At 39.9% G+C, this 24,398-nt stretch overlaps 1 protein-coding gene across 6 annotated transcripts in view; it reads left to right on the forward strand.

Annotated features, from left to right (window-relative positions):
• Positions 1 to 407: 407 nt before the first annotated feature.
• Positions 408 to 24,398, forward strand: part of PPP2R2D (protein phosphatase 2 regulatory subunit Bdelta) — a 31,722-nt gene continuing 7,731 nt past the window's right edge. Inside the window, exons 1-5 of one of the 6 annotated variants that reach the window (XM_056351368.1) lie at positions 408 to 719; positions 1,039 to 1,143; positions 15,681 to 15,778; positions 18,776 to 18,941; positions 20,758 to 20,870. In XM_056351368.1, coding sequence (XP_056207343.1) covers positions 713 to 719; positions 1,039 to 1,143; positions 15,681 to 15,778; positions 18,776 to 18,941; positions 20,758 to 20,870 — 489 coding nt within the window. In that variant the 5' untranslated portion in view covers positions 408 to 712. Of the gene's footprint in view, positions 720 to 1,038; positions 1,144 to 15,009; positions 15,403 to 15,680; positions 15,779 to 15,832; positions 18,546 to 18,775; positions 18,942 to 20,757; positions 20,871 to 24,398 lie in introns of those variants that run through there. The other 5 variants (XM_056351365.1, XM_056351370.1, XM_056351367.1 and 2 more) reach the window with 5 other exon arrangements.

Below are 24,398 nucleotides of genomic sequence, written 5' to 3' on the forward strand. Positions count from 1 at the left end.
ACAGGGACAGACCTCATGGCTGCCTGCCTTAAGAGGTCTCTGAATCCCACAAGCGGCTCCCAGACAAGTCCTGACGCTTGGCGAGCCCCCCCGCAGCCCCCCGGGGGCGGGCCAGCCCCCCCCCAAGCCTGTGCCAGGCGCTGTGGGGTGACCCCCACGCTGCTCCGAGCCTGGCGCTTGCTGCAGCGGCAAACAAGCAAGAAGCGTGTTCTTCTTTTCAGGAACCACCACAATTAAACATCTGGGGGTGGGGTGTGACATAAACTAAGCCACCAGGCACGTCAGCCAGGTCATTCCCACAGCTGTGCCGGCCCTCCGCACCCCTTCACGCTAAGGTGCGTCTGTAACGGGGCCTGCCGCCGCCTCGGGAAACGCTGCCGCGGTGCGGCCCTCCGCCGCCGCCGCCGCCGCCGCCTCCCTTACGAGCGCCGAGCCCGCCGGGAGGGCCTGCCCCGGCCCCAGCCCCGGGCCCGGGCCACAGGGCCGTGCCGCCGTAACCACCACCCCGGCCGCACCGCCCGCGCTCGCCCCCTCCCTGAGGGGAGTTGGGGCGATGACGTCACCGGATCAGACCGACCGGCAATGGGCGCCATTTTGAAACCCCGAAACCTCCCGCGGCGGCAGCTCCGTGCGGCAGCGGCGGCTGCGACCCGCTCCCGGCTGGCGCCTCCCCCCGCGGCCCCCCGCCCCCGCCCCACCTGTACCGTGCGACATGGCAGGTGAGGCCGGGCGGCCTAGCTGCACGCAGGGCGGCTGCGTCTGGCTCGCCGGGCAGAGGGAGCTGGGCCGCGCCGCGCGGATCTGGGTGGCGGGGGGCAGCCCCCCAGTGGCGGCGTGTGGGGACCGGGCCTGCCCCGAGGGGCTTGGGCCGGGGCGCGGCGCCGGGCTGAGGCGGCGGGGCCTGCCCTGGACCGGGCCGTGCGGCGGCGGAGCGGGCCGCACTGAGGAAGGGGCTGGGCAGGGGGCGGTGGGGGCCGAGGGGGCGGCGGGGCCCTCGCGGTGTGCCTGTCCCCTCACCGCCCTCTCTTCCCGTTTCAGGGGTGGCAGGAGGTGGAGGCGGTGGCAGCAGCAGCAGCAGCAGCAACGACTTCCAGTGGTGTTTCTCCCAGGTGAAGGGGGCTATCGACGAGGACGTGGCGGAAGGTAAGGGCCGGGCCGCGGCCGAGCAGCCTGTGCTGTGCCCCGGGCTCCCGGAGGCCGCTGTCCCCCGGCTGCCGCCCCGCCGGAGCCGCGGGCACCAGCACCTTTTTTTCCTCTCTCGGCATCTGTGTCACGCCCGCGCTGAAGGAGCCGCGGCGGGGAACGGCTGAGCTGCAGCATCTCCCTAGTCCGTGCCCGAGGCTCGGAGAACGCGGGGTGTGTTGCAATGACTAAGCTAGCGCCTGTGCTTCCAGTGCGATGTGCATTTTTTTTTTGGGGGGGGGGGGGCGGTGGGGGAAGATAATAGAGAAGACACGATGGCCTCCTCCTGTTCTTTAATTCTAATCACTAGGGAGAAAAGCTAATGACAGTGATAAAATCCGGAGGGGTGGGAGAAGAGCACAAATGGAGTCTGTCAGGCTTGTCAAGTTTCACTCTGACGCAAAGAGAGCGACAGAGAGCGTGCAGGTCTGTCATTTGTGCGTAATTTAAAAAGTAGCGTTTAAAGGCTTCCTGCAGATGTGAAGAAATTTTATTCCTACTTGTTAACATTTGGAAGCTATAAATAGGGATATTTAAGTAGGGAAAATGGGCACACCTTTACATTTCTCTGAAACATTCTAAGCACAGCATGCTTTGCAGTGAGTACAAAATAACAAGTGTTTTAACTAGAAAAAGAATTTATCTGTAGTATGTAGCAACAATGTGAAGTTTTGTTTGACTTTTAGAAAGTTTTTTATGTTTTCTGTGTTCACATGTTCAGGATGGCAATGCTGTTTAGAAAACGGGGTGAGAAGTATGTGTGTGAAACAGAATTCTGTGCTATTTATTTTATTTTTACTGCATTAATTGAAATAGCTGTATTTATCGTATTAAGTGAAATAACTTGCAGTGCCAGTGTGTAGTTGTCTTGAGTTTCGGGTTTTTCTTTTACTGGATGCAGTAAATATTTTTTTTACTGTCTACTACAGGGAAATTGTGCTGACAGTGTTTACATTTTTATGCCACTTGTTTGGCATTCCTATTAAAATAATACCTATGGGAGGAATAGACTTGAAAACTGCTTGAGCTACTAGTACTCAGACTCAGTTGTTTTCTTTTTTCTCCCTCTAAATATATTTTGTAACTTGTACTATTGTTCTGAAGTTCCCGGAATTCTTATGAAAATGTACTTAAGTAGCTTTTATGAGTTTCCCAAATGATCCTTTTTTTCTTAGGATCCATCATCTATGTGACTAAAAGTTAGTTCTCCACATGGCAAAAAATAGACTCCTGTGAGCACCTTACTTCCCAGGCAGTTACTGAGCAACATGATTTTGTATAGAACTGGAAAGCTGCATGGTTTTGAAACACCATTATGTCCTAAACCCAGTTAATTATTTAAGTGCATAACAGGACTGTTCAAAGAGGGACTTACATTACTGATGAGACACATCACCGAGGCAGAGCTCTTCAGTTAGAGAGGGGAAAGCTCTCTGTTTTGAGGTGACTAGGAGGAGTAAGGGGAAATAGGGGGGATAATGCTCAACACTTTCACCCTGGATTTTCTCGTATATACCTTATTAACATGAATTTCCCAGGAGTGAGCACTTTAGATTGTGTGTGATTATACTACGCATGAGAAACATAATTTTCTTCATAGGGCAATTAATGTAAGTAATCATTCAACACCTGGTTTTGTAGAATTGGTACTAGAGTTTTGTTTTGCTACTGGAATATGAGAACTACTTACAGGTTTTGTGACTCACTGTCTTTATTTTGGTTTGTGGGCTTCCCCCTCAGTCTTTGTCTTAGAATTGGAATCAAATAAAGGCATTGTACAATTTATTTGCTAATAATTGCTTGATTTTGATTCAACATTATGTAGAAGAGTGCAATTACATTGCCAGATGTTTGGCCCCAATTATGGAAATAATTAGCAATTTTTAAAACATCTTTTACCAAACTGCACGTCTAAACCTATTTGATGGGTGGCTGTTGCCTTGAAATAGCCTTGCTGCAAATATTGCATAAAACTACTGTGAATTTCATGTAAATTTTTGTGATAGGGAAGACTTGCTATTTCTGTAAATTTCTTTTTTTCTCTTTTGTGAAAAGTGCAATTCTAGAATACATTTTATATTTAATAGTTGCTTTTCAAATGTATTGCTTTAATAAAAATATTAACATGACTATGACAAATCGCTATAGTTGGATTTGCAACTGCTATCTCCATTCCCAGGGTTTTTCCTAACTAGGTCATTAATACAGAAAATAGCTTTGTCTCCTCTTTGTCTTTTCTGTGCATTCACTTTCTTCAGTGACTAATCTTTGAAATCTGTACAATGCTCTGTTTAAATAAATAGAGCACTGTTTATAAGACCAATCTGGCTATTTCAAAAAGATTGAGGAAAATACACCAGTTACTGAAATGCGTAGTTTTCTAAAGCAGAAAAGTTTAATGGATTCAAGGAGGAAGACTGGAGGATAAAACAGATATTGAATGAAAGGATTGATATTGAGGATGACAAAAAGCTTAAGTTAAAAAAAAATATTTAAAAATGTGTTGTAATTTTGTTTTTAGCATAAAACCATGTGACTACAAAACCCATGCTGATTGCCTGTGAAACTTGTTATTCTTTGATTACCTTTTTTGGTAGAAAGTACCTTTCTGAATATAGGTTGGGGTTTTGGGTGTTTGTTTTGTTTTAAATAATGCTGCCTGAGACCTAATCAGTTTTGTGATTTCAGGGTTTAATTTGTTTTTCATGTTCAAAAACTTCTCTTTTGGGGTTTTTTTGCAAGCAAAATAGAAATCAGTTTATTAAATAATGTACAGGTCTGCCCAAATTCCCTTGGGCCAGATGTTCTGCATATAATCCATAACTATTTCTGTATGTAATTAACAGAATGTATTATTTATATATAGAGAGAGAGAGCAGGCACTATAAATCTTCCTAACTGACTTGTGTTAGTGACAAGTTGGAAATGCTGGGAAGAATGTCTGATCCTTGTCAGAAGGTGAACCTGTATGCTATGGAGATCATGGTTTTCTCATTACTGACACTGGGATTTCTTTGGGTTTTTCAAAGTAGTCAGTGTGGGGGTTTGGGTTGTGATGGACTGTTCCATTCTGTAAATGCTCTTTTAATTTGGCACAGATTACATAGCTACATCCTGTTCCAGATATAGGCAGCTTTAAGGGTATGGTAAATGAAACGGGTACTGGTTTCCTCTTGGAGCTTCATCAGCTTAAGTTTTAACTTGTTTTAAGTGTTTTGTATGAAACTTTATGAAGCAGCTGAGTCTAAAGCCTGGTTTTGCACATAAATGCTGGACACAGTGCGCTTTTGTAATGAACAAGAGTTCCTTGGAAGCCCACATCCATTAACTTAAGGATGAACCTTTGTAAGGTATTTCACATGAGCAAACCTGATTCTTCAAAAAGAATTGACTTTAAATTTCAGAATACTTGTCTTGGATTTCTACTTGTTAAGAAATTTTATATCTTTATTTAAAGATCAAAGAATAATGTTGTGGTTTTTTAAGTTCTCCAAATAGTAATTGGTGTTGACAGCACTGATAAAGATCCCATGTTATCATCAGTTCAACAAATTCTTTACTTCTCCTTTTTACAGCTCCTAAAGCTTTTTGCGGTGCTCACTAAGTGCACCTCAGAAGTTTTTCAGAATGCAGAACGCAAGTAAAAGATAAAACCATGATCTAATAAAAATATATTGGACTATAATCCTATAATTGTTCTCAGATTGTATACAAGTGATTTAAAAACACTCACATTATTAAATTGTCTTTACAAATCAGTGGTTTTAAAATGTTTTCATGTGTTGTGCAGGAATTTAACTGGCCAATTGTCACTGTTTTTAAAGCAAATTCTGGCATGATTTCAGACTTCTAACAAAAATATTCCAAAAGAGGTACAGCGATTTGACATCTAGTTAAAACTGCATGGAAGAAATGACAGAATTGGCTGCTACTTTGAAGATTATGGGGTTTTCTGTAAGAATTGGAAAATATGGTAATAATGACTACAATGTTAAGCCATATTTCATCATAAATAATTTGTTATCCCTGAAGATGTCACCCGCTGCTGGAATGGGGCAGATCGTGGGCTTTTAATCTGTGTTTTGTTTTGTTTCCTTGAAAAACTGTTTTGCCATAAGCAGGGCTTCAGATGCCTGCTCTTTTGCCCTCCCTAAAACACTATGCACACATCCCTGGTTTATGGTGATAAATAGCAGTGTGCTTTTGCCTAGATCCTTTGGCAGGTCACCACCTCTCTAATCCCCAAAGGACAGTTGTGAATATTCTGAAGAACTACCATTTCTTGCAGTGACCAAAATTCTTGAAAGTTTCCTTTATCTTCCCTGCTGTGTGTGTGTTGTATATGGTGGTCTGCACGATAAATATGATGACATATTAGTGACTTTGGGAAATGTTTTGGTGGTGGTTTTGTTTTTTTAATGTGGGGGGGAAAAAAGTATTTTGCAAACAGTTTTGACCTGAGCACATGTTATGTATTGGTTTCCTGTTGGAGAAAGTAGTGTTTCAATGTTTCGGATAGACCACATTAATCCCAAGCCTTCATACAACCCATGGACCAGGAATTTGTCTTTGCCTGTTATTCCACGACATGCTATTACCTAAAAATGTTGTTGTCAGCCAGTCATATTTAATAGTAAGTGTTCTTTTGAATTCCAGTTCTGTCAGACAAGAAAAAAACCAGGGTGTTACGCCACTGGAAAGTAGATTGTACTATCTTTCTGTGGTTGAGTCGCCATCCCTGGGGATGTTTAAAAGACATGTAGATGTGGCACTTAGGGACATGGGTTGGTGGTGGGCTTGGTAGTGCTGGGTTGATGGTTGGACTCAGTGATCTTAAAGGTCTTTTCTGACCTAAATGATTCTGATTCTATTAACGTATGAGTAACTGGAGACTATTAAGTCAGGGTGTTGTGTGTGAGAAATGCAATGTTAGTGAACTTTAGGAAGTTCCTATCCCTCTCTTTTAAAATCATTAGAGTATGACTCTTCATAGTGAGGAAGCCAAGTTTTACAACTGAATTATCTTTGCTTTGAAGGGGAAAAAAAAATAAAGCTCCAGGTGATCTTCACGCTGCATAAAAGTAGTCATGTCAAGTGATATCTTCTTGGTTTTCTGTGGAGAAAAGAATGTCCTGCCAGCTAACATACTTACAGTGAGTTTAAATCTGTAATCTTTACCATTGTATCAAATCTTTATTCTTTTATTATTTTTTTTTTATTTTCTTTTTTCTTCTGGCATGTGTACATGACATGGAACTGCAGGGGCAGGAGGAAGAGTATGAAGATAGAAAAAAATGTTTAGCATTCTGAGAACTTTGGAAACAGTATGTATCTCTTGTGAAGGAAACTAGAAAATTTACAGGCTAGGTGGAGACCTTCAGGGCAGTCAGAAGTGGTTCATAAATGCCTTATTTCATTGTTGAAGTTCACCCATAGCTTTGGTATCTAGCGTCTTTTTCATGACTCGTACATAAAAGAAAGTTACGACAGTCTTGTCAGAAAACCACAGGGGTGCAGGTTTATGGGCATCAAGGGGAAAAAAATTCTCGGGTCCAGTGAAAGACAGCAAGTGGAATATTAAAGAACAGAAAAGAAAGTCCTTTAAAAGACTAAGCAACCAATAGGCTACAAGAGAAGACAAATTACTAGGTGTAGCTGGATGATATTTTGATTAAAATGTGAAGCTGCAGGAACACATAGCTTATGAATGAATGATAAACAGTTTGGGGAAGCAGTGAGTATCAATTGCAGAGTTCTAAGGTAGGAATACAAAATAAAACATCTGGAGTGGTGGGAATAGAGAAATTAGTATGAGTCTTTACACCTATACTTTAATCTGTGAACAGTGAAAGATACTGACTGCCATTTGTCTCTTCGCAGAATGGTAGGCTGTGATGACAGCAGGTTGTATTACCTATTGACCCAGGAAGTTTTTGATACGGTTCTCACGTGCACTCTTGATTACTGTGCCATTTGTTGAGTATTTTAACATCTAGGAGAAAAGCTTAATCAAAAATTACAAAACCCCTGTGGATTTTTGGTTTTGTGGGTTTTTTTGGTTTTTTGGGGGTTTTTTTTGTTAAGACTGGAAGGTGTAAAAGCTGCAACTGGGGAAAAAAATGTATTTACCCATCATGTTAAGGCTTTTATTAACTCCTAGTAAAAGTACAATGAAAAGCATGACAATTAGCCACATAGAAAAAACCCTAAAAGAATAACATGAATTAAATACACTTCCAGTAGGAGAAAGCTTATTGGAATTACTGTTCCAGAGGTTAAAAAATAACACTGAGGCAATAGATTTGCATGCAGAATACTGGATTGTGTTACGAATTTTATAAATAGCCTCCATAATTTCTCATTGCTTGTGAGAAAAGGCACGGCAAGCTTTGGCAAGCATGAAGGTAATGTTTATTTCTGTCTTGCTGAACTTCAACTTTACTATTTTCTTGCTGCTACTTTACTCTTTCTTTGTATTAATACATCCAATTACATGCACTTTAAACTCTGTGCAGACAGGTTTTTCGGTTGTGTTTTGTTGTGTTTTTTTTTCTTTTTTTAAAATATAATATAAAGGACTTCCAGCATCACATTACAGTCTGGTTCCATTGAAGAGAAAATGCAAATTTCAATAGATCAGGGAATTGCACTAATGAGATGCAAACTCTTAGGTGACTGTTAAATCAGCTGAACAAGTGTTTGGTTTGGGGGAGTTTGCTGGGCAGCCTGGCCTTTGGAACAGGGCTTGGGAACAGTTTGACACCTTATGTTACTTCTTTCCTACCAGCTTGTTACACCACTCAGAACAGAATGGCCTGCGCTCACTCCTCAGAAGCCAAGTGGCTTAGCTCCAGGCGGGGTCCAGGACACACAGGAGCTGGGAGTCTGAGAGAAAAGCCCTTGTTTGTAGTTTGCCACAGCCTGTCAGTGGCAGTGCTGACTGCGCTGCTTGAGCCGTCCTGTGCTGGCCCAGCTACTGCGCTTCTGTGGAGGCAGCTCAGGTGCCCTTTTCTTGCCCTTGGCTGACCTTAAATCTGTTCAGTGATTTAAATTAGTTCAGAAAGCGGAGTTGTTTTGGACTAAGTTAAACTCTACCAGGTACTTAAAGGCCATTCAGGCCGTTTTGCAAGTAGTTTGAGTATTGGGGCATAAAAAATCGTCAGACCTGATGGATACTGTAGGTTGACAGGGTGCCAAGCAGTGTAAACTGGAAGAAATTTGGTTTGAACAAAACTATACCAACTTTGATTTATTCTTCTGACTTCTGATGCATCTCACTTTTGTGTTAACTCTTCAAATAAATCCTAAAAGTAGAAATCTTAAAAAAATTACATGTAAGGTGGCATATTCTGAATAATAGGTGATTTTGAGTAACTTCTATGTATATTGTCAAATGATTATTGATAGCATTAAGTTTAGCTCACCTTTCAGTACAATTCAGAGACAGAAATTTGATTTCCATCAGCTGTTAAATTAAGAAGCAGTATTTTAGGAAATATCCTAGGAGCAGTAATTAGCAACACCAATCTTAGTCCATCCTCATTGCGGAGTAATACCACTCGTTTTCATTGACTGTTCTGGCAGCCATAGTATGGAGATCCTCATTCACCCAGAAGCAAATCGGTGAAAGGTACAGAAAGGAGAGAGAATGGAGAAGTTGAAGACTGGAAATCAGTGCTGAAGTCAGAAACCTGCAGTAACACAAATTCTGGTTGTGCTTGCCTGCCCCAGAAGGGAGGAAGAGGGTTGAGTCTGGTTAAAAGCAGAGTACCTGCTAGTGGCTCTCTACTCTCACCTTCCAAATTGAAAAACTGTCAAAATTTACACCAACTGATTCCCTTCTCCCCACCCCAGATGCCTTTTAATTCAGGTGGATACTGCTGGTGATGTTTGGTGAGCATTCTCTTGCAGTTACTGTAAATCAAGTAAAAAGTAGTTCTAAGGCCCTGTATATTTGTAACTTGTTAAGCTCAAATATGATTTTGTTTTTTAAAACTTTTTTCTATTATTTACTGTTTAGCAGGTGTTAGCCTCTCAATTTCCTCATTCTCTTTGATAATCTGTTACCTCTAACAGATGTCTGTCTTTTTTGCTTTTACTAATTTTACTTGCTCCTTTCATGGTATTTTATTTTACTCTATTTGAGTGTTCACTTAGTTGCTCTGAAACGATGGTTCCTTGCTGTTCTCTGTATGGGCCCCAACCGACCATGTTTTTCACTAGTCATACCTTGGAACGGAATGTTGTCGTTTGTTTCAAAGGAGGGTTCTGTTTGTTCCGGTGCCACGTCTTAACAGTTCATCGCAGTGTCACAGGGAGATCCCAACATCTAACTTCCAAGTTGATTTAGGAGCACATCATCTGTGCTTACCCCCTTTTATGCTCTCTGCTTCATTCCTATCAACTGTAGGAGACGATACAATGTCTCCCACAGCTTTCTTCTGCCATAGGATAAAACACTGTAGAATAAATGTATGTCAGAGTGAAAGGTGTGTCACCTTTGATCTTGATTACAGGCACAGAAATGTTCTTTCTATGTTTAGTTTCCACTGGCAATCTCCCTTACAGTTTGTGCCAGCCATCTGGCTTTGGTCCAGATCCAGTCATTCCCTCTCAAAGCATGAGCTTCTTCAGAGTTTCATAGTCCTTAAAGCAGTTCTTTCTTTGGGTCTCTAGAACAAATAATGGAGAAGGGTGCTGTGTATTAAAAATATTTTTCAAGGTAAGGAACAGGAGACTGGTTTGCTAACATGCTTTTTTGTGTGTGTCAGGCTGTGTACTGAATGTGAAGCACTGTGTTGTCCATCACATATTTGGAGAATTTGAAATTAAAATCCCCTAGAAGCTGGAGGTAGCCCCCTTTTAGGTGATGTTGGAAAACTGGCTGTTTGACTTCCTTGTTCATTAAGTGTCTGAGGAGTGGGCTTTTGACAAAAATCTTTGAATAGCTTAGAAGAATGAGAAAGGATTTGATGCTGCTTGTGTCTAGTGTTAGTCCTGAGCACGAACTACAGCTGCAAATTCACTAATCTACTGGATGAGCTGTGAAGTAATTACGTTTTTTCAGGTTTGGGATTTTAACTGAAGTAACATTGTGCAGCCAGCTTAGAGAGGAAAAGTTCAGGGTAGCTAATTTTAGGCATCTAATATAGACGTTCTGGATCTCTTTGCATTCTCCATTACCTAAACAGAGAGCCCAGACATTGATATCGGTGTCAGTTAGAAATACCTAGTTTGAATCCTTTGTGGGATTAAATTAGTTTGCAGGTATAAGCTTGCTGTCATCTCAGAATCCTAGCAAATGTTGGTCCCTGCCATCCTGTCCCCCCTTTGCCCCCAACATAACTGGGCCAGGAGGCTTTGGAGGTTATAGAACATTAACAGAATTATGACAGGAATTCTGTGATGTAGGGAGGTTAATACTCAGCAGTGATGTTAAAAGGCTTAGAGCACTTAGACTGAATTTTGGAACATCTGTCAGGGCTTATAGGACAGTCTCCGGAGTCACTGAGAATGGTTTCCACTACATTATTATAAAGATGGATATTTGTAGCCTTCTAATGTGTTGGAAGGGTGTTTACTACCCATGGAAGTGCTTAGTGCTTTTAAATTTGGAGATTCTGCAGAATCATAATTTAGTTGCCAGTGATCCTTTTAATATACTATCTTTGAAGACAGCTAGGAGTTTCCTACTCTGTGTGTAGACTGTAACTAAGTTAAAACTCCTTTCCAAAAGTGAGGCTAATCATTAATTTTTCATCTCTGGAGAGAAATATTGCCAGGCTAATATCTTATTGTAAAGCCATAGGTCTCACTGCTCTCTGTAGTTTATGGGAGGAGAGTTTACGTGGCTGCTTCCAGAACAGAGAGTGCTAGCCACACTGGAACAAAAATGGAGAGAAAGCTGGACAGACCTCTCTGTTTTTGGAAAATCATAATCGCAAAGGTGTTTTGTATATGAGAAGAGTGCATTAGGATGCTGTACATGAGCAAATGTCATGACAGTTTGTCTTTACTCACCCTTTTCTACATTTCGTTGTGAGTTTTCTTGCTGGTATGGAGAACAGGCTGAAATACTCCGCTGGGAAATAAAGCTGGTGTTTGTACACACATGAAGAAGATATGACATACAATAAAAAAGCTTTTAAAATTACAAAGTTAATGTGATGATTAAGAACCTGCAAGGGCTTGATTTGTTTTTTTCTGAAAGTTTTAAGCTGACTTGAAAATAAACAGTGAATGCAGATGGGTAAAGCATGTTGAGCAGAACGCTGTGGGTGTTTGGTTTGGAATTAATTTTGTAGTTTACCTCTAGTCTCATGTAACTGGTTTTTTTATTTTACCTGCTGTGAGATAGTATTGTGCTGAGGATATTGGATGGTATTATTTTGGGGATTTATAGGCTTCAGTTAAACATGACTACAGGGAAATCTGGTTTTAATTCATACTTTTATATATACAAAAAAGTATAGAGCTCTTAAAAAAAAAAAAGTTGATACATCATTTTCCAAATTTTTTAACTTGGAAAACACTTGAAGAAAGTCTCTATATTTTTTTTCCTGATGTGCCCCTTCACTTACCTATTTCCATGTAGCATTTTGGCAACATACTATTTCAGCACTGATTTAAAATTTCAAGCTGCATTTCCAGTTGGTAGTCAATTAGGAGAAGGAGTCATTCTCCCCGGCACGATCATTTACCTATGCATGTTGTTGTTCATGCACTTTTCACCTGTACTTCTTGTTTAAACCATAGAATTTGGGTAGTGTCTGTGTTTTAGCATGTTTCCAGAGTTCTTAGCATAAAGGAACCCAGGATTATGTCTGGCTAGATAGCAGTGCTAGTAAGTAATAGCTGTCAGACAAATTATGTTGACTTTACATGCATGTTAAAGCAAAAATGGTGCACAGTGTATTTTGAGAAAATCATTTGGTAAATACTTTTCATAGTGTAGATGGGAGAAATTAGTAGTATCTTTTTCCCTTTCTGGAATGAAAAAGTGGATTTTGTGACTTCGAAGTAATTGCATGTGTTAAAAGAGTCACTTATTTCTGCTACAATGTTTACTAATGTCTCAGAGGGTTAAAGTGACGTGCTAGAATGGCTTTCAGTTTTTTATGATAGTGGAACGTTAGTTTTGCTACTGATAAACCTTTGTAATTTAAGGGCTACTTTTGAGTAGAGTACTGAAAACATCATAAAATTACTCTATCAAGTCACTTTACTGATTGCTTACCTCATCGGTTTGCTGCTTTTTTCCTTCGTTTACTAATTTCCCAGGCTTCTCTTGAAATGCCTGGCTTGTTTTCCTGTGTATAATTGAGTGATAATGGGATGTAGGAATTTTTTTTCATTCTAGCCCTATTGTCAGTCTTGGAGTGGAATTTAATTAAGATTACATCTTCAGCTAGTTCACTGGCTTTGTCATTTTAGTACAAAATTCTTTGCTTATGTCATGATATTTGGTATTTGTAACTATAAAACCTCTTAGCCAGACAGCTATTTGTAACAGCTTATAATTTATACATTCTTACACAATTTAGGCATGTATTGGGCACAAAGCAAACATCTAATTATGAAAATCATTAGCATGAATGAGAATTAAAGCCCAACAGCAGTAGTAGCTACATACACAGAGATTATTTTTTTTTTGACACTGTATCTCAGTTCTCACGCATCTTGTTCTCCCCATGATCGTCAGGCAGGGAGAATGAGTTTGCTTTAAGACATTTTCATGATTACCATATACCTATGTTATGCAGATTGTTATGAAACGTCCTTGTTTAAGTTTGTTTTCTTTCTTAATAAAGAAAAAAGTTCCAAATCAAGAAAAGGCTTTCAATGGACCAGCTCATACACTTTCTCTGTATGTAATAATTCTTTGCCTGTCTGAGGACCTAAGCAGGGTATGAGATCAAACATCAGAGAAATGTGACAAGCTTTTCAAAAGTGAAATAATGCATCATCATTACAGGTTGACAATTTTTTTCTTACCTTTATAGAAAGTATATTTAAGAAATAGTTAACATTATACACAAGGTACCCTATACACTCTTCTGAATTGCTTGGGGTAAAAGGTCTGAACAGAATTCACTGGGAAATCAGTGAGCTAGAAACTGGTCTCTTTACAGCCATCTAACCATTTGTCCATCATCTCTTGAGTCCCATTCATTTACAATGTAGAAGGGACGAGTATTAATGTTGACAATCTGGTTTTATTTTATCAATAATCTGAGTTTTCCTTAACCTTGTGAAGAACAGAACAGACGTTTCCTTCACATGCAGGTTGACATATCTGGTGTCATTGTTTAAACTTGGGCATTTTGCTTTTTGTTTTAACACTGAGGTTTGGTGAAATGTTATTGCTGTGCTTGGTGTGTAGGTATAATTTTGACAAAGTGGATCTTTATGGTAAGTGGAAATACGTAGCTTTTCTATTTATATTTTTTGACTGATTATACCACTCTAGTCTGAAGTTTTTTATACATCTCTATATATATACATTTATATACATGGGTGTATAAAAATAAATATTAAAATACATAAATTTAAGGATTTGTATGTATATATATAAAGATTTTATCAGTGTTGTGCTAGTGGAAGCTCATAGTTCTAAGGCTGTTTCTAAAGAGATCATTTCACATAAAGAGTAAAACCTTTATACCATATGCTTTTCCTGTAGGTAACTACTTACTGCTGTAAATTCATTATAGCATTTTGGAGAGGGGAAGAATTGTTGGGGTTTCTTTGTGTTTTCAATACTTTCTACGTAGTCTGTTACGGAGGCAAATGGTCATGTACCAGCAATCGGCTACAAAATGTGGAATTGGTGTAAAGAGAATAGGTGGATTAGTTGTCATTCTGACAGTGTTCATAGTGAAAAGCCAAAAGACTTATGCTGCTTAATTGCTTGTGAGGGGGTCAACAGGGAAGGGTCAGGTTTGCAAAGAGCTCTGTGGTTGACAACTTGAGAACTTGTGAGAGTGGTGGTCACTGTGGTTGGGCAGCATGATGGCAGGTGAAGGTCACTGTGAATGGAGAGGGAGACCAGCTAGAGACACTAGCTAGAAACTAGCAATATGGTTAATTTTTAAAAGTAGGTCAGCTGAGGAAAGATGGGTCTTTTCAGTATGGAGTACGTACAGCAGGGGTGGGGTTTGTTCTGATGTTCTGGTTCTGTTGAGGATTTGGGATTAGCCATCACCCTGTTCTTTACCAAAATGGAATCTTTTCATAACCTTTTAAAGAAAGGTGAATATAAAAATAGATGTGTCCAGAAGCAGGTTAGTGATGCAGTTTTGAAGGCTGGGATAAATCTGTAGAAAGTTATTTTTTTTTTCCTTTTCACAGTTTTTTTAGATCAAAGAAGATAAGTTGTGTTCTGTATATACTAGGAAAAAATGGTTTCAAGGACATCTCTTAATAAAAGATGAAATATGAATTGTGTATCAGGAAAACTAGTATCATACTTCCTAATCACCTTCCTCATAAGCATGGGGGATTATTGATTTTGGTGTACAATTTTTTCAATTCCTTTCAATGCAGGAAAGTAGTTTTCATATAGTCAAATCTTACAATTGTTACACCTGCATATATGTAATGAAATATTTGTATGGCTAGCAAGCAACAGGATGGATAAGTGTTTACTTACAATTTTATGCCAAGTGGTTTGTTGGTTTTGTTACCATATGCCTAAAACCTGTGATAGACATTTATAGCCTCTTATCTCTCTGCCCCTTGGTTAGAGATTGTTTAAGGGTAGTTGTTTCTTTACTGCCACCTCCAAAGATTAATTGTGGTGTGCAGTGGTGAATAAATACTAGTTTTCAAGGTTCAGTCCCAAGGGTGCTTGTCAGTTTACATTGAAGGTCCTGCAGTCTTTTGCTTTGCTGTCCTGTTCTTTCAGCTGCAGTCATCCTTGCCTCTTGTTTCTTGTATACGTGCTGATGCTTCTGCACAGATTTGGTTCAAGAAGCGAAACTGGAAGACTTTTCTCTCTCCCACCCGCACCCCCTGCCCTTTGGCAGAGGGACGCCCAGTTAACATGAATGCTTAGCCCAGGGGAGAGACCAGGTACACCTCAACCTCACTGATCAGTGCAAGCTGCAGTGATGCTCCAAAGTAAATACTGCAGATGAACCACTTCTGATACAATTCTTACTTTTAGAAGCTCTCTGCAGGCATATCTCTGTGAAATATTTCAGCATTTACTGTCAACAGGTAGGATACACAGTTTGGATTTTTGAAACAATATGCCTTCTCCTTTATGACTGAAGGCCCTCAAAAGCTTAAACTGAGAAATGAGGAAGTGTTTTAGATTGTAAATAAGATTTTGTTAGGCTTTGAAACATGGCTTAATTTCTGGATACTGATGATGTAAATCAAGAAGTTGTGTTGTTGCATTAATACAAGTTGTAATTTTGTTTTTGTTCAAGTCTTAAAACATCTTGATTTGCTTTACACATTACAGTGCTATTTTATTTCTGTTCTGTTTACAGCTGATATTATTTCAACAGTTGAATTTAATTACTCTGGTGATCTTCTTGCAACAGGAGACAAAGGTGGCAGAGTGGTTATATTTCAAAGGGAACAAGAGGTCAGTGACTTGAAAAACAAAAGTGCTGTTACTACACTGTTCTTGTGTTGCACAGTCTCACTTCATCTTTTCATGCCGTGCAGTTTAAATGGTTGGATAGTTTTCTCAGAAAACCTTAAGTTAGCCATATTTCTAAATATATGCCTTGTGCTGAACTTGGTAGGTTGGTGTGGTGGTGGTTCCCCTCCCCGCTTAAAGAAAAAAGTCCTAAAATTTAAAGTGAGTTTGTTACATATGTACCTGGTATGGTCAGTATCATTTTACAGAATTGCCTTTGGACTTTCTCCTAAACTTTACACTTGATCAGTTTGATCTAAGACAAATCATAATGCTTTTGAAGATCATGTAAGAAAAGTTTATAAAAAAAGATACAAGTTAAGCTGTAAGGACAACAGGATAAGATGGTTCAAAATGTGAAGAACTAGGGATCTGATGTGTTTTAGGATCCTATGAATCAAAAACAGTGGGAACAGCTACTTCCCAGAGACACATGAGCGTTTTCAGTTCAGAGGGTAGGAGGCCTTTCCCTCCTACAGTTAACGCAGCTTTTCAGCTGGCTCTTTGCAATGGTATTCAGTTGTGTGATAATGCTGTAACGTATTCTGTCCATTCATCAATGCAGATAGCATTGCTGAGGTTTTTTATATCCAGATAAATTGATTGTGGATTTTTAATTCAGCTTGTTTGTGCATGAAGTATACTAATCTTTAGAATCCTGCTTCTTTCATTGTGTGTTTCAAATGATGCTCAGTTACCAAACAGCTGTTCAATATTTCGCATTTCATCCTCACTGTGATACTGTTTATAAAACATTTCACCAAAGGTGACTCTTACTGGTTTTACTATGAGGTTTTTGAGAGGTAGTGAAAGGAAAATACTATCGCTGAAAAAGCCACTGAAATATTATACTACTACACCTAGACAGCTCATAGCTCATTTATCATTTAGTCTGCTGTATAGACTTAACTAAGGCACGGAGAGATCAAGGTCAAAAGTGTCCACCTGCTCAGGATCTCTGACTTTTTTGATGCTTGCTTAGGGTGGAATTATTATTGTTGGTTGGCTTTCAGCTGTTAGTGCTCAGTTGTTCTGTAAGTCAAAACCCAGCTGTCACATCATTTCCTCCTAGTGTTAAAAAAAAAAAAAAAAAGACTGCCAAACCAAGTCAGTCTATACACACAGGAATATACAACTGTCGTCTTGAGAGCACATACAAGCTATAGGGAAGAGTTGGACATAAGGGTCCTTAATATTATTAAATCAGTAAAATTTAAAAATAAAAATTAAGGAACTGTAATAAGATCTTACAGCAAATAATTCTAAATAGTGTAGATTTTAGACTGGGTTGACCAGGTTAATAACAACTTAGGATAGTTATAAAATTTCCCATACACCTCCAATCTGAGAAGGCAGGCTGAGATGTTGTACGCCGTGCCCTGAACTCATATGACATTATTTCAGTTCCAAGCAGCTGATTAGTCGAACCAAATGTGTGAGTAAAGAGTGGAACCTCTGCCTAGTGCCAGAAAAGGCAGCTTGCATAAAATGCAGGGGACTGGGTAAGTACTGTAGATAGCTATACTGAATAGTGTTAGTTGAGAGGATCCTCTCCAAAATTCTTAAAAGTTAAATGAAAGTAAGGAGTAAAATAATGTAAAGCCTCAGAATTAACTAAAACTTCATACTTGTGAGACACTGCAGGAAAAGTAACCTAGCTGAAATAACCTTAGCAAAGTTGCCAGGTCAAGCATGGAAGCATAAGGAAGTGTTAGAACAAAGATTACCTTTGCAGCCTCATGTTGGCCTAGTAGTCTGCAGTGATGGGAGTCACTGCTGTGTTCTTCATGGTAACGAACCGTCAGTTCATGTGCAGGGTAGGCTGTTCCTGCAGCAATTCTTGCCTGCCTTTGCCAGTAAGTGGTTTGCTGCTTCCCAAGTGAGTGATTTCCAGTTGTGTTTTATGTAGGTTGTTTATTCAGAAGTTCTGAGCACTGCAGCTCTACAGGTGGATCTGCTGATCTCCAGACATGAATCACTAGCTAATGTGAACTTACTTGATAAGCCTGATAACTAGTTGCCTCAAATGTGATACTGCAAATCTGTGGAGACTTGTGACTTTGATCTCTGTTCCTTGCTACTGCATCTACCAAATGAGGATAATACAAAGTGATCTTCTAGTTCTGTGAGTGGAAAGGTTGTTAGTGTGTTTGTAATAGTCTTTGGTACATGACGATGAGCACTATGTAGAATGAATTGGATGAAAATGTGTTAATTCCAGCCTTCGAGTTGCTACAATAAAAAAGAAAAAGGTTGTCAAATCTAAAGTATAAACCTTGTTGCCATTTCTGGATACTGTGTGTTTTAAAATGAGTAGGGGAGGAGCTAGATCTAATGCTCATACTTGATCTTACTGTGCCTTCAGCAGAATGACTTTGTGCAATCATGTTTTTATAAAAAATATAGTTAGTTACTCCATGTCTAATGTCCTTTAACATTTATTTCCTAGTCTGGAACCCTGCTTTATATCCACATTGTGGTGATTAGAGGAATGAGATTTGGAAAAGAACGGGAATGGAAATTAGGCAAAGTGCAGAAACTAATCACATGGAATCGGTGGTTTAGGATTTACGACATAGCTAACTTCTCTGCTCCAGTTCTGTTGAAATCGCTTGGGAGAGGTAGCCTAGCCTAGACCTCTTCCAAGCAAACACAGGAACGCCTTTGCAGACAGCATGCCTCTTTACAGGGCTTTGATATGCTTTGTTCTGTGAGTACACACATATTTATATATAAAGATACATTTTTATACAGGAAGTCTGTGTGCACTGTATTGATAGTAAACTGGGTACAGTATCATAGAGTAAACATGTAAAATTCATCAAGATGTGTTGTAAAAACTTTGCTTTCTAATTGACAATTTCTAGTCATTAGTTTGTATGTACAATTCCTAATGAACCAAGTAACATCAGCTTCAAGAAATATTATGTTTCCTTGCAGAATAAAAGCCGTCCTCATTCTAGGGGAGAATATAATGTTTACAGTACCTTTCAAAGTCATGAACCTGAGTTTGACTACTTGAAAAGTCTAGAAATTGAGGAAAAAATAAATAAAATTAGGTGGTTACCACAACAGAATGCTGCTCATTTCCTGCTGTCTACAAATGGTAAGGATGTTTTATTTTTGCACAAAGAACTTTTACTGTGATTTGAATATTATCTCACCTCTGATCCACTTGTGGGGTGTTTTTCTGGAGTGTTTTGGGGTTGTTCTAATGTCTTCTCTAATTATATGCAAAATATGTTTGGATTGTAATACACTGTAAATTACTGATTTATGAATGTAAAAATAACGAAGCAGCAACAGAATAGGCACAGTTCCAGAGCTACATTCTGTGGATATACTGACCATGCTATCAATTTACATTCCCTGTTATTCTGCTTTGTAGGTTTTGTGTAAATGGGTTCCCAGTATGCTGAAATATATTTCAAAATTAGGATGATCAAGTCAAATTTCAACTTCTGTTATTTCTTTTGTTGTGATCCCAGATGCATTTTTAACAAAACCACTTGAAACACTGTGGTTACAGTGCTCTTTTTTTGCTTTTCCAGTACCAAAACATCATGTGTGCTTTGAAAAGCAACTGTTTAAAAAACCAACAGTCACTCTAGGAGGAATATATTTATACCATTTTCACTGCGTATCTTAGAATACATAAAAGCAGTGCAGAAATTACAAGTTGGAAATCACAAGTTTTCATGCACTTTGGGGTTTTTATTTCTTCCAGTATTTTAGGAGTGGTTATTAGTTATTAGGTCTGTATGAGTATTAGCTCTGTTTCATTTTGATGCATCGTAGAGCAAGCAGTAAATGTAAATGCAGAATTAGGGACATGGGTTAGTGGTGGACTTGGCAGTGCTGGTTGGGCTCAATGATCTTAAAGGTCTTTTCCAACCTAAACAATTCTCTGATTCTATGGAAAAACTTGCTCTTACTGTCAGAGGAATATGCTTGTTAATAACAGTTTGGATCACTTCTCGCTTTGTACTTAAATAACTTCATATAGAGGCTGATATTCTGCCTGCTGTATGAACTTTTAAAAGCAGGAATGACTTCTGTCTACTGGACTTTGAAATTAAACTAATCTTGCTTTGATATAAGCCTTACTAAACTTAAAGCAGTCTTTAAACTGTGTCATCCTAAGTGCTTTAAGGATATGCAGTAGTTTTAGAAGGACAAGTTTGTTTCCAGTCAGCTAAGAATCTCACTCTTAGTTTATTCTTACTTTCTGCACTTGGAAAGACTTCCCCTAGAAAGACCCAAGAAGTACGTCTTTGGACATGGAACCCTAAAATAATGGGGCAAGTCTGCTCTCACTGCCTTTGGCTGTCTCTTAGCAGACACCTGGGACAAATTTGGTTTTCCTTAAGGTAGTTAGTGTAAGTAACTCATGGGTTTGTTAGTGTTTTTTCCCTAGTATTTGTCTGTTAAGAAGAATTTAGATAGTCGTAGAGGGCTTATGGGTGAATTTTGATAATTGGTGTGTGAAACTTCCCTTGTGAAGGGTCATTTTGTTGAACAGTAGGCATAAGGCCTTATTGTTGAGGCAGAAATTTGTATTTTATTCAAACTGAACGTTATATTTGAGTTAAAATGAATCCAACTTTTTTTCTTTTTTGCTGATATTTTCATGTGTTTCCCATCTGCACCCTCCAAGTACATGTGTCTGGTATGTTTGGTTTGTTTGTTTTTCATGTATCAATTCTGCTAAACAATACAGCTGAAGGCAAGGTACTTCAAGTAACCTAGGAAGGACTGTACTCTGTGTTACATTGTTGTTTAAAGGACTCCATCAGGGTCCTTTCTGTTGCAGGCAGTGGAAACCTAGATAGATAAATAATGTCTACTCTGCTGCCTCCGTTACTTGGTGATTTTTGTTTTGAGTTTAATTCATTCTCAAGCATGTGAATTTTTGGTTTTAGATAAAACTATTAAATTATGGAAAATAAGTGAAAGGGATAAAAGAGCCGAAGGCTATAATTTAAAAGATGAAGATGGAAGACTTAGGGATCCTTTCAGAATCACAGCACTACGGGTATGTTTCAGCTCTTTGACTTTAAATATCTTTTTGCATGTACTTCTCTACATTTGTACTACCAAAGTTGTCAACTGATACGTGTAGATCAAAAATGATGATTTGGTCAAGGTCATTGAAAACTTTTATAAAAAAAATGGAGACACTTCATTATATTTACATACATATACACACACACACGCATAAAACTATTAAATAAGGTTCCTCTGGAAAACTTGAGGCAAACTTTCATGATTATAATATTATACTGTTAGCTTCCCAGTAGTATGGTTGTTTTTTTCCCCGTGGAACATCTTAGTGTATTTAAAATGGATTTGAAAATTAAACTTTTTTTTAAATAAAATATTTTATTAGAGGCTGCCTTTATCCACCTCAGTATATTCAAATTTTAGAAAAAGATATACTGATTTATTGACATCAATGAAATATAACAAAATGTTGCTATTCAAGCCTGAAAACAGAGCATTTTGGAGTAGCTGTGGCTGGGGCTGCACTACTCTATACTTGGTTCATAGAAACCATGGACTCATCTTGCTATGTTCTTGAAATAGTCTACTGTCTTAGTGTGACATGAAGAAAAGTGCAGGGAGCACATTTATTTCAGAGACCCATAACATACTGACTTCCTGGCTGTGTCTAGTCAGCAGAAGATAGCGCTGTAGTGTCCGTGCCAGTGGCTGGTAAGGAGCACTAGGTGCCCAGGGGAATCCTCATATCCTCCCGGAGTGCTGCTCTGTGAAACTGGCAGGTAGGGTGCTTCGGTTTGGCTTAAAGCGTGTACTGTTGTGAATTTAGGAAGAATTTGACGTTCATTGTGTTGGTATTTTTTTTTTTCCTCCTCAGTATTGCTCATATTAATTTGTTTGGCCTTTTTTTCTAAGAACAAGATTCAAAAATTTGAACAGGGTGCTGGGTATCCTATGGTTAGGTAGAAGGTGTTTTTGTCAGAGGCAAGTTCTGAGCATTTGGAAAACCTGATGTATACTTGAATAGTCTTGACATTTTTCCACTTGCGTAGCAATGTAGTTGGTAGGGTTACTGCTCCAAACTTGGGATCATTTAAAACAGGAGCTCAAGAAATAAAATCATGTGGAGTTGGGGTTTTTCATGGTTTTTTTAATGTTGTTATTGTTGCCATAAATAGGACTTGAACAGAGGCTGTCACTACTTTCTAAACCAGTGCCACTCCTGATGCTTCTAGGGACTGTGCAGCTGTGGGGTTTTGTCAGGGGTTTTTTGCCTTGCTTTTGCTTAAATTGGATATTGATCTGAAGCTTTAGGTCTGCATGAGTTCAATGTATAATCATGTTGGGGAAGGATGTTCGCTTCTGCTGGAAAGTTTTTCTGTTCAGTATGTGTGAGCCAAAATCTGATGAAAATATCTAAAACCAAGGAAATGAATTATGATACACTGTGGCTCCCCAGTGGCTGGGAGTAGGTACAGATGAAATTGTGGATTCTACAACCTTGCCCTTACGTAGGAGTAGACCTGTCTCTCTGGGAACACAGAGAGTCTGGCATACGGACTAATGGTTTTATGTGGTGCTGGCTCTATCACTGAAGGAGTTTGTTAGCATCATCTTTAATCTTAAACACTGTGATATATTTAGGAGTCATCAGGCTGGATGGGGAGAAGTAACAAAAAGCAAGAACCTCTCTCTTAAAAGTTAGTCTTCTAAATTTGCTGCTTTTCTGGGAAAGGAAGGTTAGGCTAAGCTGCTGACCTTGCCGGGCACTACAATGAGCCAAGTCTGAGCAACAGTTGGCAGAAGGGGAAAAAACCTTGCCTAGAGTTACATTCATATGTTAAAATTATCAGGTTTTAGAGATCTAGGTTATATGTACCTTGGGCTTTTATGGGCTTTGTTCGCATATGTTGTTACAGAAATATAATCTCCATTTGTTCATAAAGAAATAGACATGGAGGAGAAGCAGCACTTCAGAGCTGCATCCTTTGCATAGAAACATGGTATTCTAAGTACCATTCCTGATGATTCACATTAATACATTTTCAATTTCACAACCAGGCTAGGAACGCTCATGTAGTGAGATAGGGAGATTGTGTAATAAAAAGTAATGGATTAATTTTAATCATTACAGTTTGATGTAAACAGACTGAGATAAACATGGCAAGAGCAATTACAGAGCTCTTGGATTAATTTGTTTCTTGTTCCAGGAAGACAGATTATCTTGGACACTGTCCTAACTTTTTTTCTTGGTTGGATGATGTAAGTTAGTGTTCGGCTGAATTGTGTGGAACAGCACAGGACACCCTTGGGCAACCTTAAACTATGCATTTGCTGGCAGGTGAAAAAGAGCTAGAGGGCAGCTTAGTCCACCTGACCCTGACAAACCATGGCAGCCTTCAGATCAGCTAGTTGTGGAAACAGGGCAGGCAGCTTCCCAAAATCGTACTGACTGTTAGTGAACAGATTGCGGATTTCCTTTGCAAATTGCTCTTACCAATTTCACAGGCACCTTTCTAAGATATGAGGGTCATTTTTAAATGTTTGTTTCAAATGAACATAATTTTCAAATATAGTTATAAACATATGCCATTTTCCTGTTGGTGAGGTACAAAGCCGCTGTGTTGGACGGGTAACTTCAGCAGAAGTCAGTGTCTGAGGCTTTGTGTTGCTAGTATGCAAAGTCAGCATTCACAGGTGATTTTATTACTTTTCTTGCTCTGTGGATTTCAGAAATGTTTAGTCACAAGATCAAAACAGAATTCTGTGGTGTGCAATTAATTGTCATAACTAATTAACACACCTGTGGTGTTCCCCAGGGCTCAATACTGGGGCCGGCTCTGTTTTATATCTTTATCAACGATCTGGACGAGGGGACCGAGTGCACCCTCAGTCAGTTTGCAGACAACACCAGGCTGGGTGGGTGATCTGCTGGGGGGCAGGAGGCTCGGCAGAGGGTCTGGGCAGGCTGGGCCGTGGGGCCGAGGCCACTTGTGTGAGGTTCAAGCAGGCTCAGCGCCAGGTCCTGCCCATGGGTCACACCAGCCCCCGCAGCGCTACGGGCGGGGGGCAGAGTGTCTGGGAAGGGCCTGGTGAGAAAGGGCCTGGGGGGGCTGGTCAACAGCCGGCTGGGCATGAGCCAGCCATGTGCCCAGGTGGCCAAGGGGGCCATCAGGACCAGGGCAGTGACCATCCCCCTGTACTCAGCACTGGTAAGGCTGCACCTGGAACCCTGTGTTCAGTTCTGAGCCCCTCACTACAAGAAAGACATTGAGGTGCTGGAGCGTGTCCAGAGACAGGCAACGAAGCTGGCGAGGGGTCTGGAGAACCAGTCTGAGGAGGAGCAGCTGAGGCAACTGGGGGTGTTTAGCCTGGAAAAAAGGAGGCTTAGTGGGACCTTATTACTCTCTACAAGTACCTGAAAGGAGGTCATTGGCTGTGGGGTTGGTCTTTTCTCCCAGATAACAAGTGACAGGACAAGAGGAAACAGCCTCAAGTTGCACCAGGGCAGGTTTAGATTGGGTGTTGGGAAGAATCTCTTCACTGCAAGGGTGATCAGGCA

The sequence above is a fragment of the Falco biarmicus genome, chromosome 9 (assembly GCF_023638135.1).
Source record: "Falco biarmicus isolate bFalBia1 chromosome 9, bFalBia1.pri, whole genome shotgun sequence".
Lineage (NCBI taxonomy): Eukaryota > Metazoa > Chordata > Aves > Falconiformes > Falconidae > Falco > Falco biarmicus.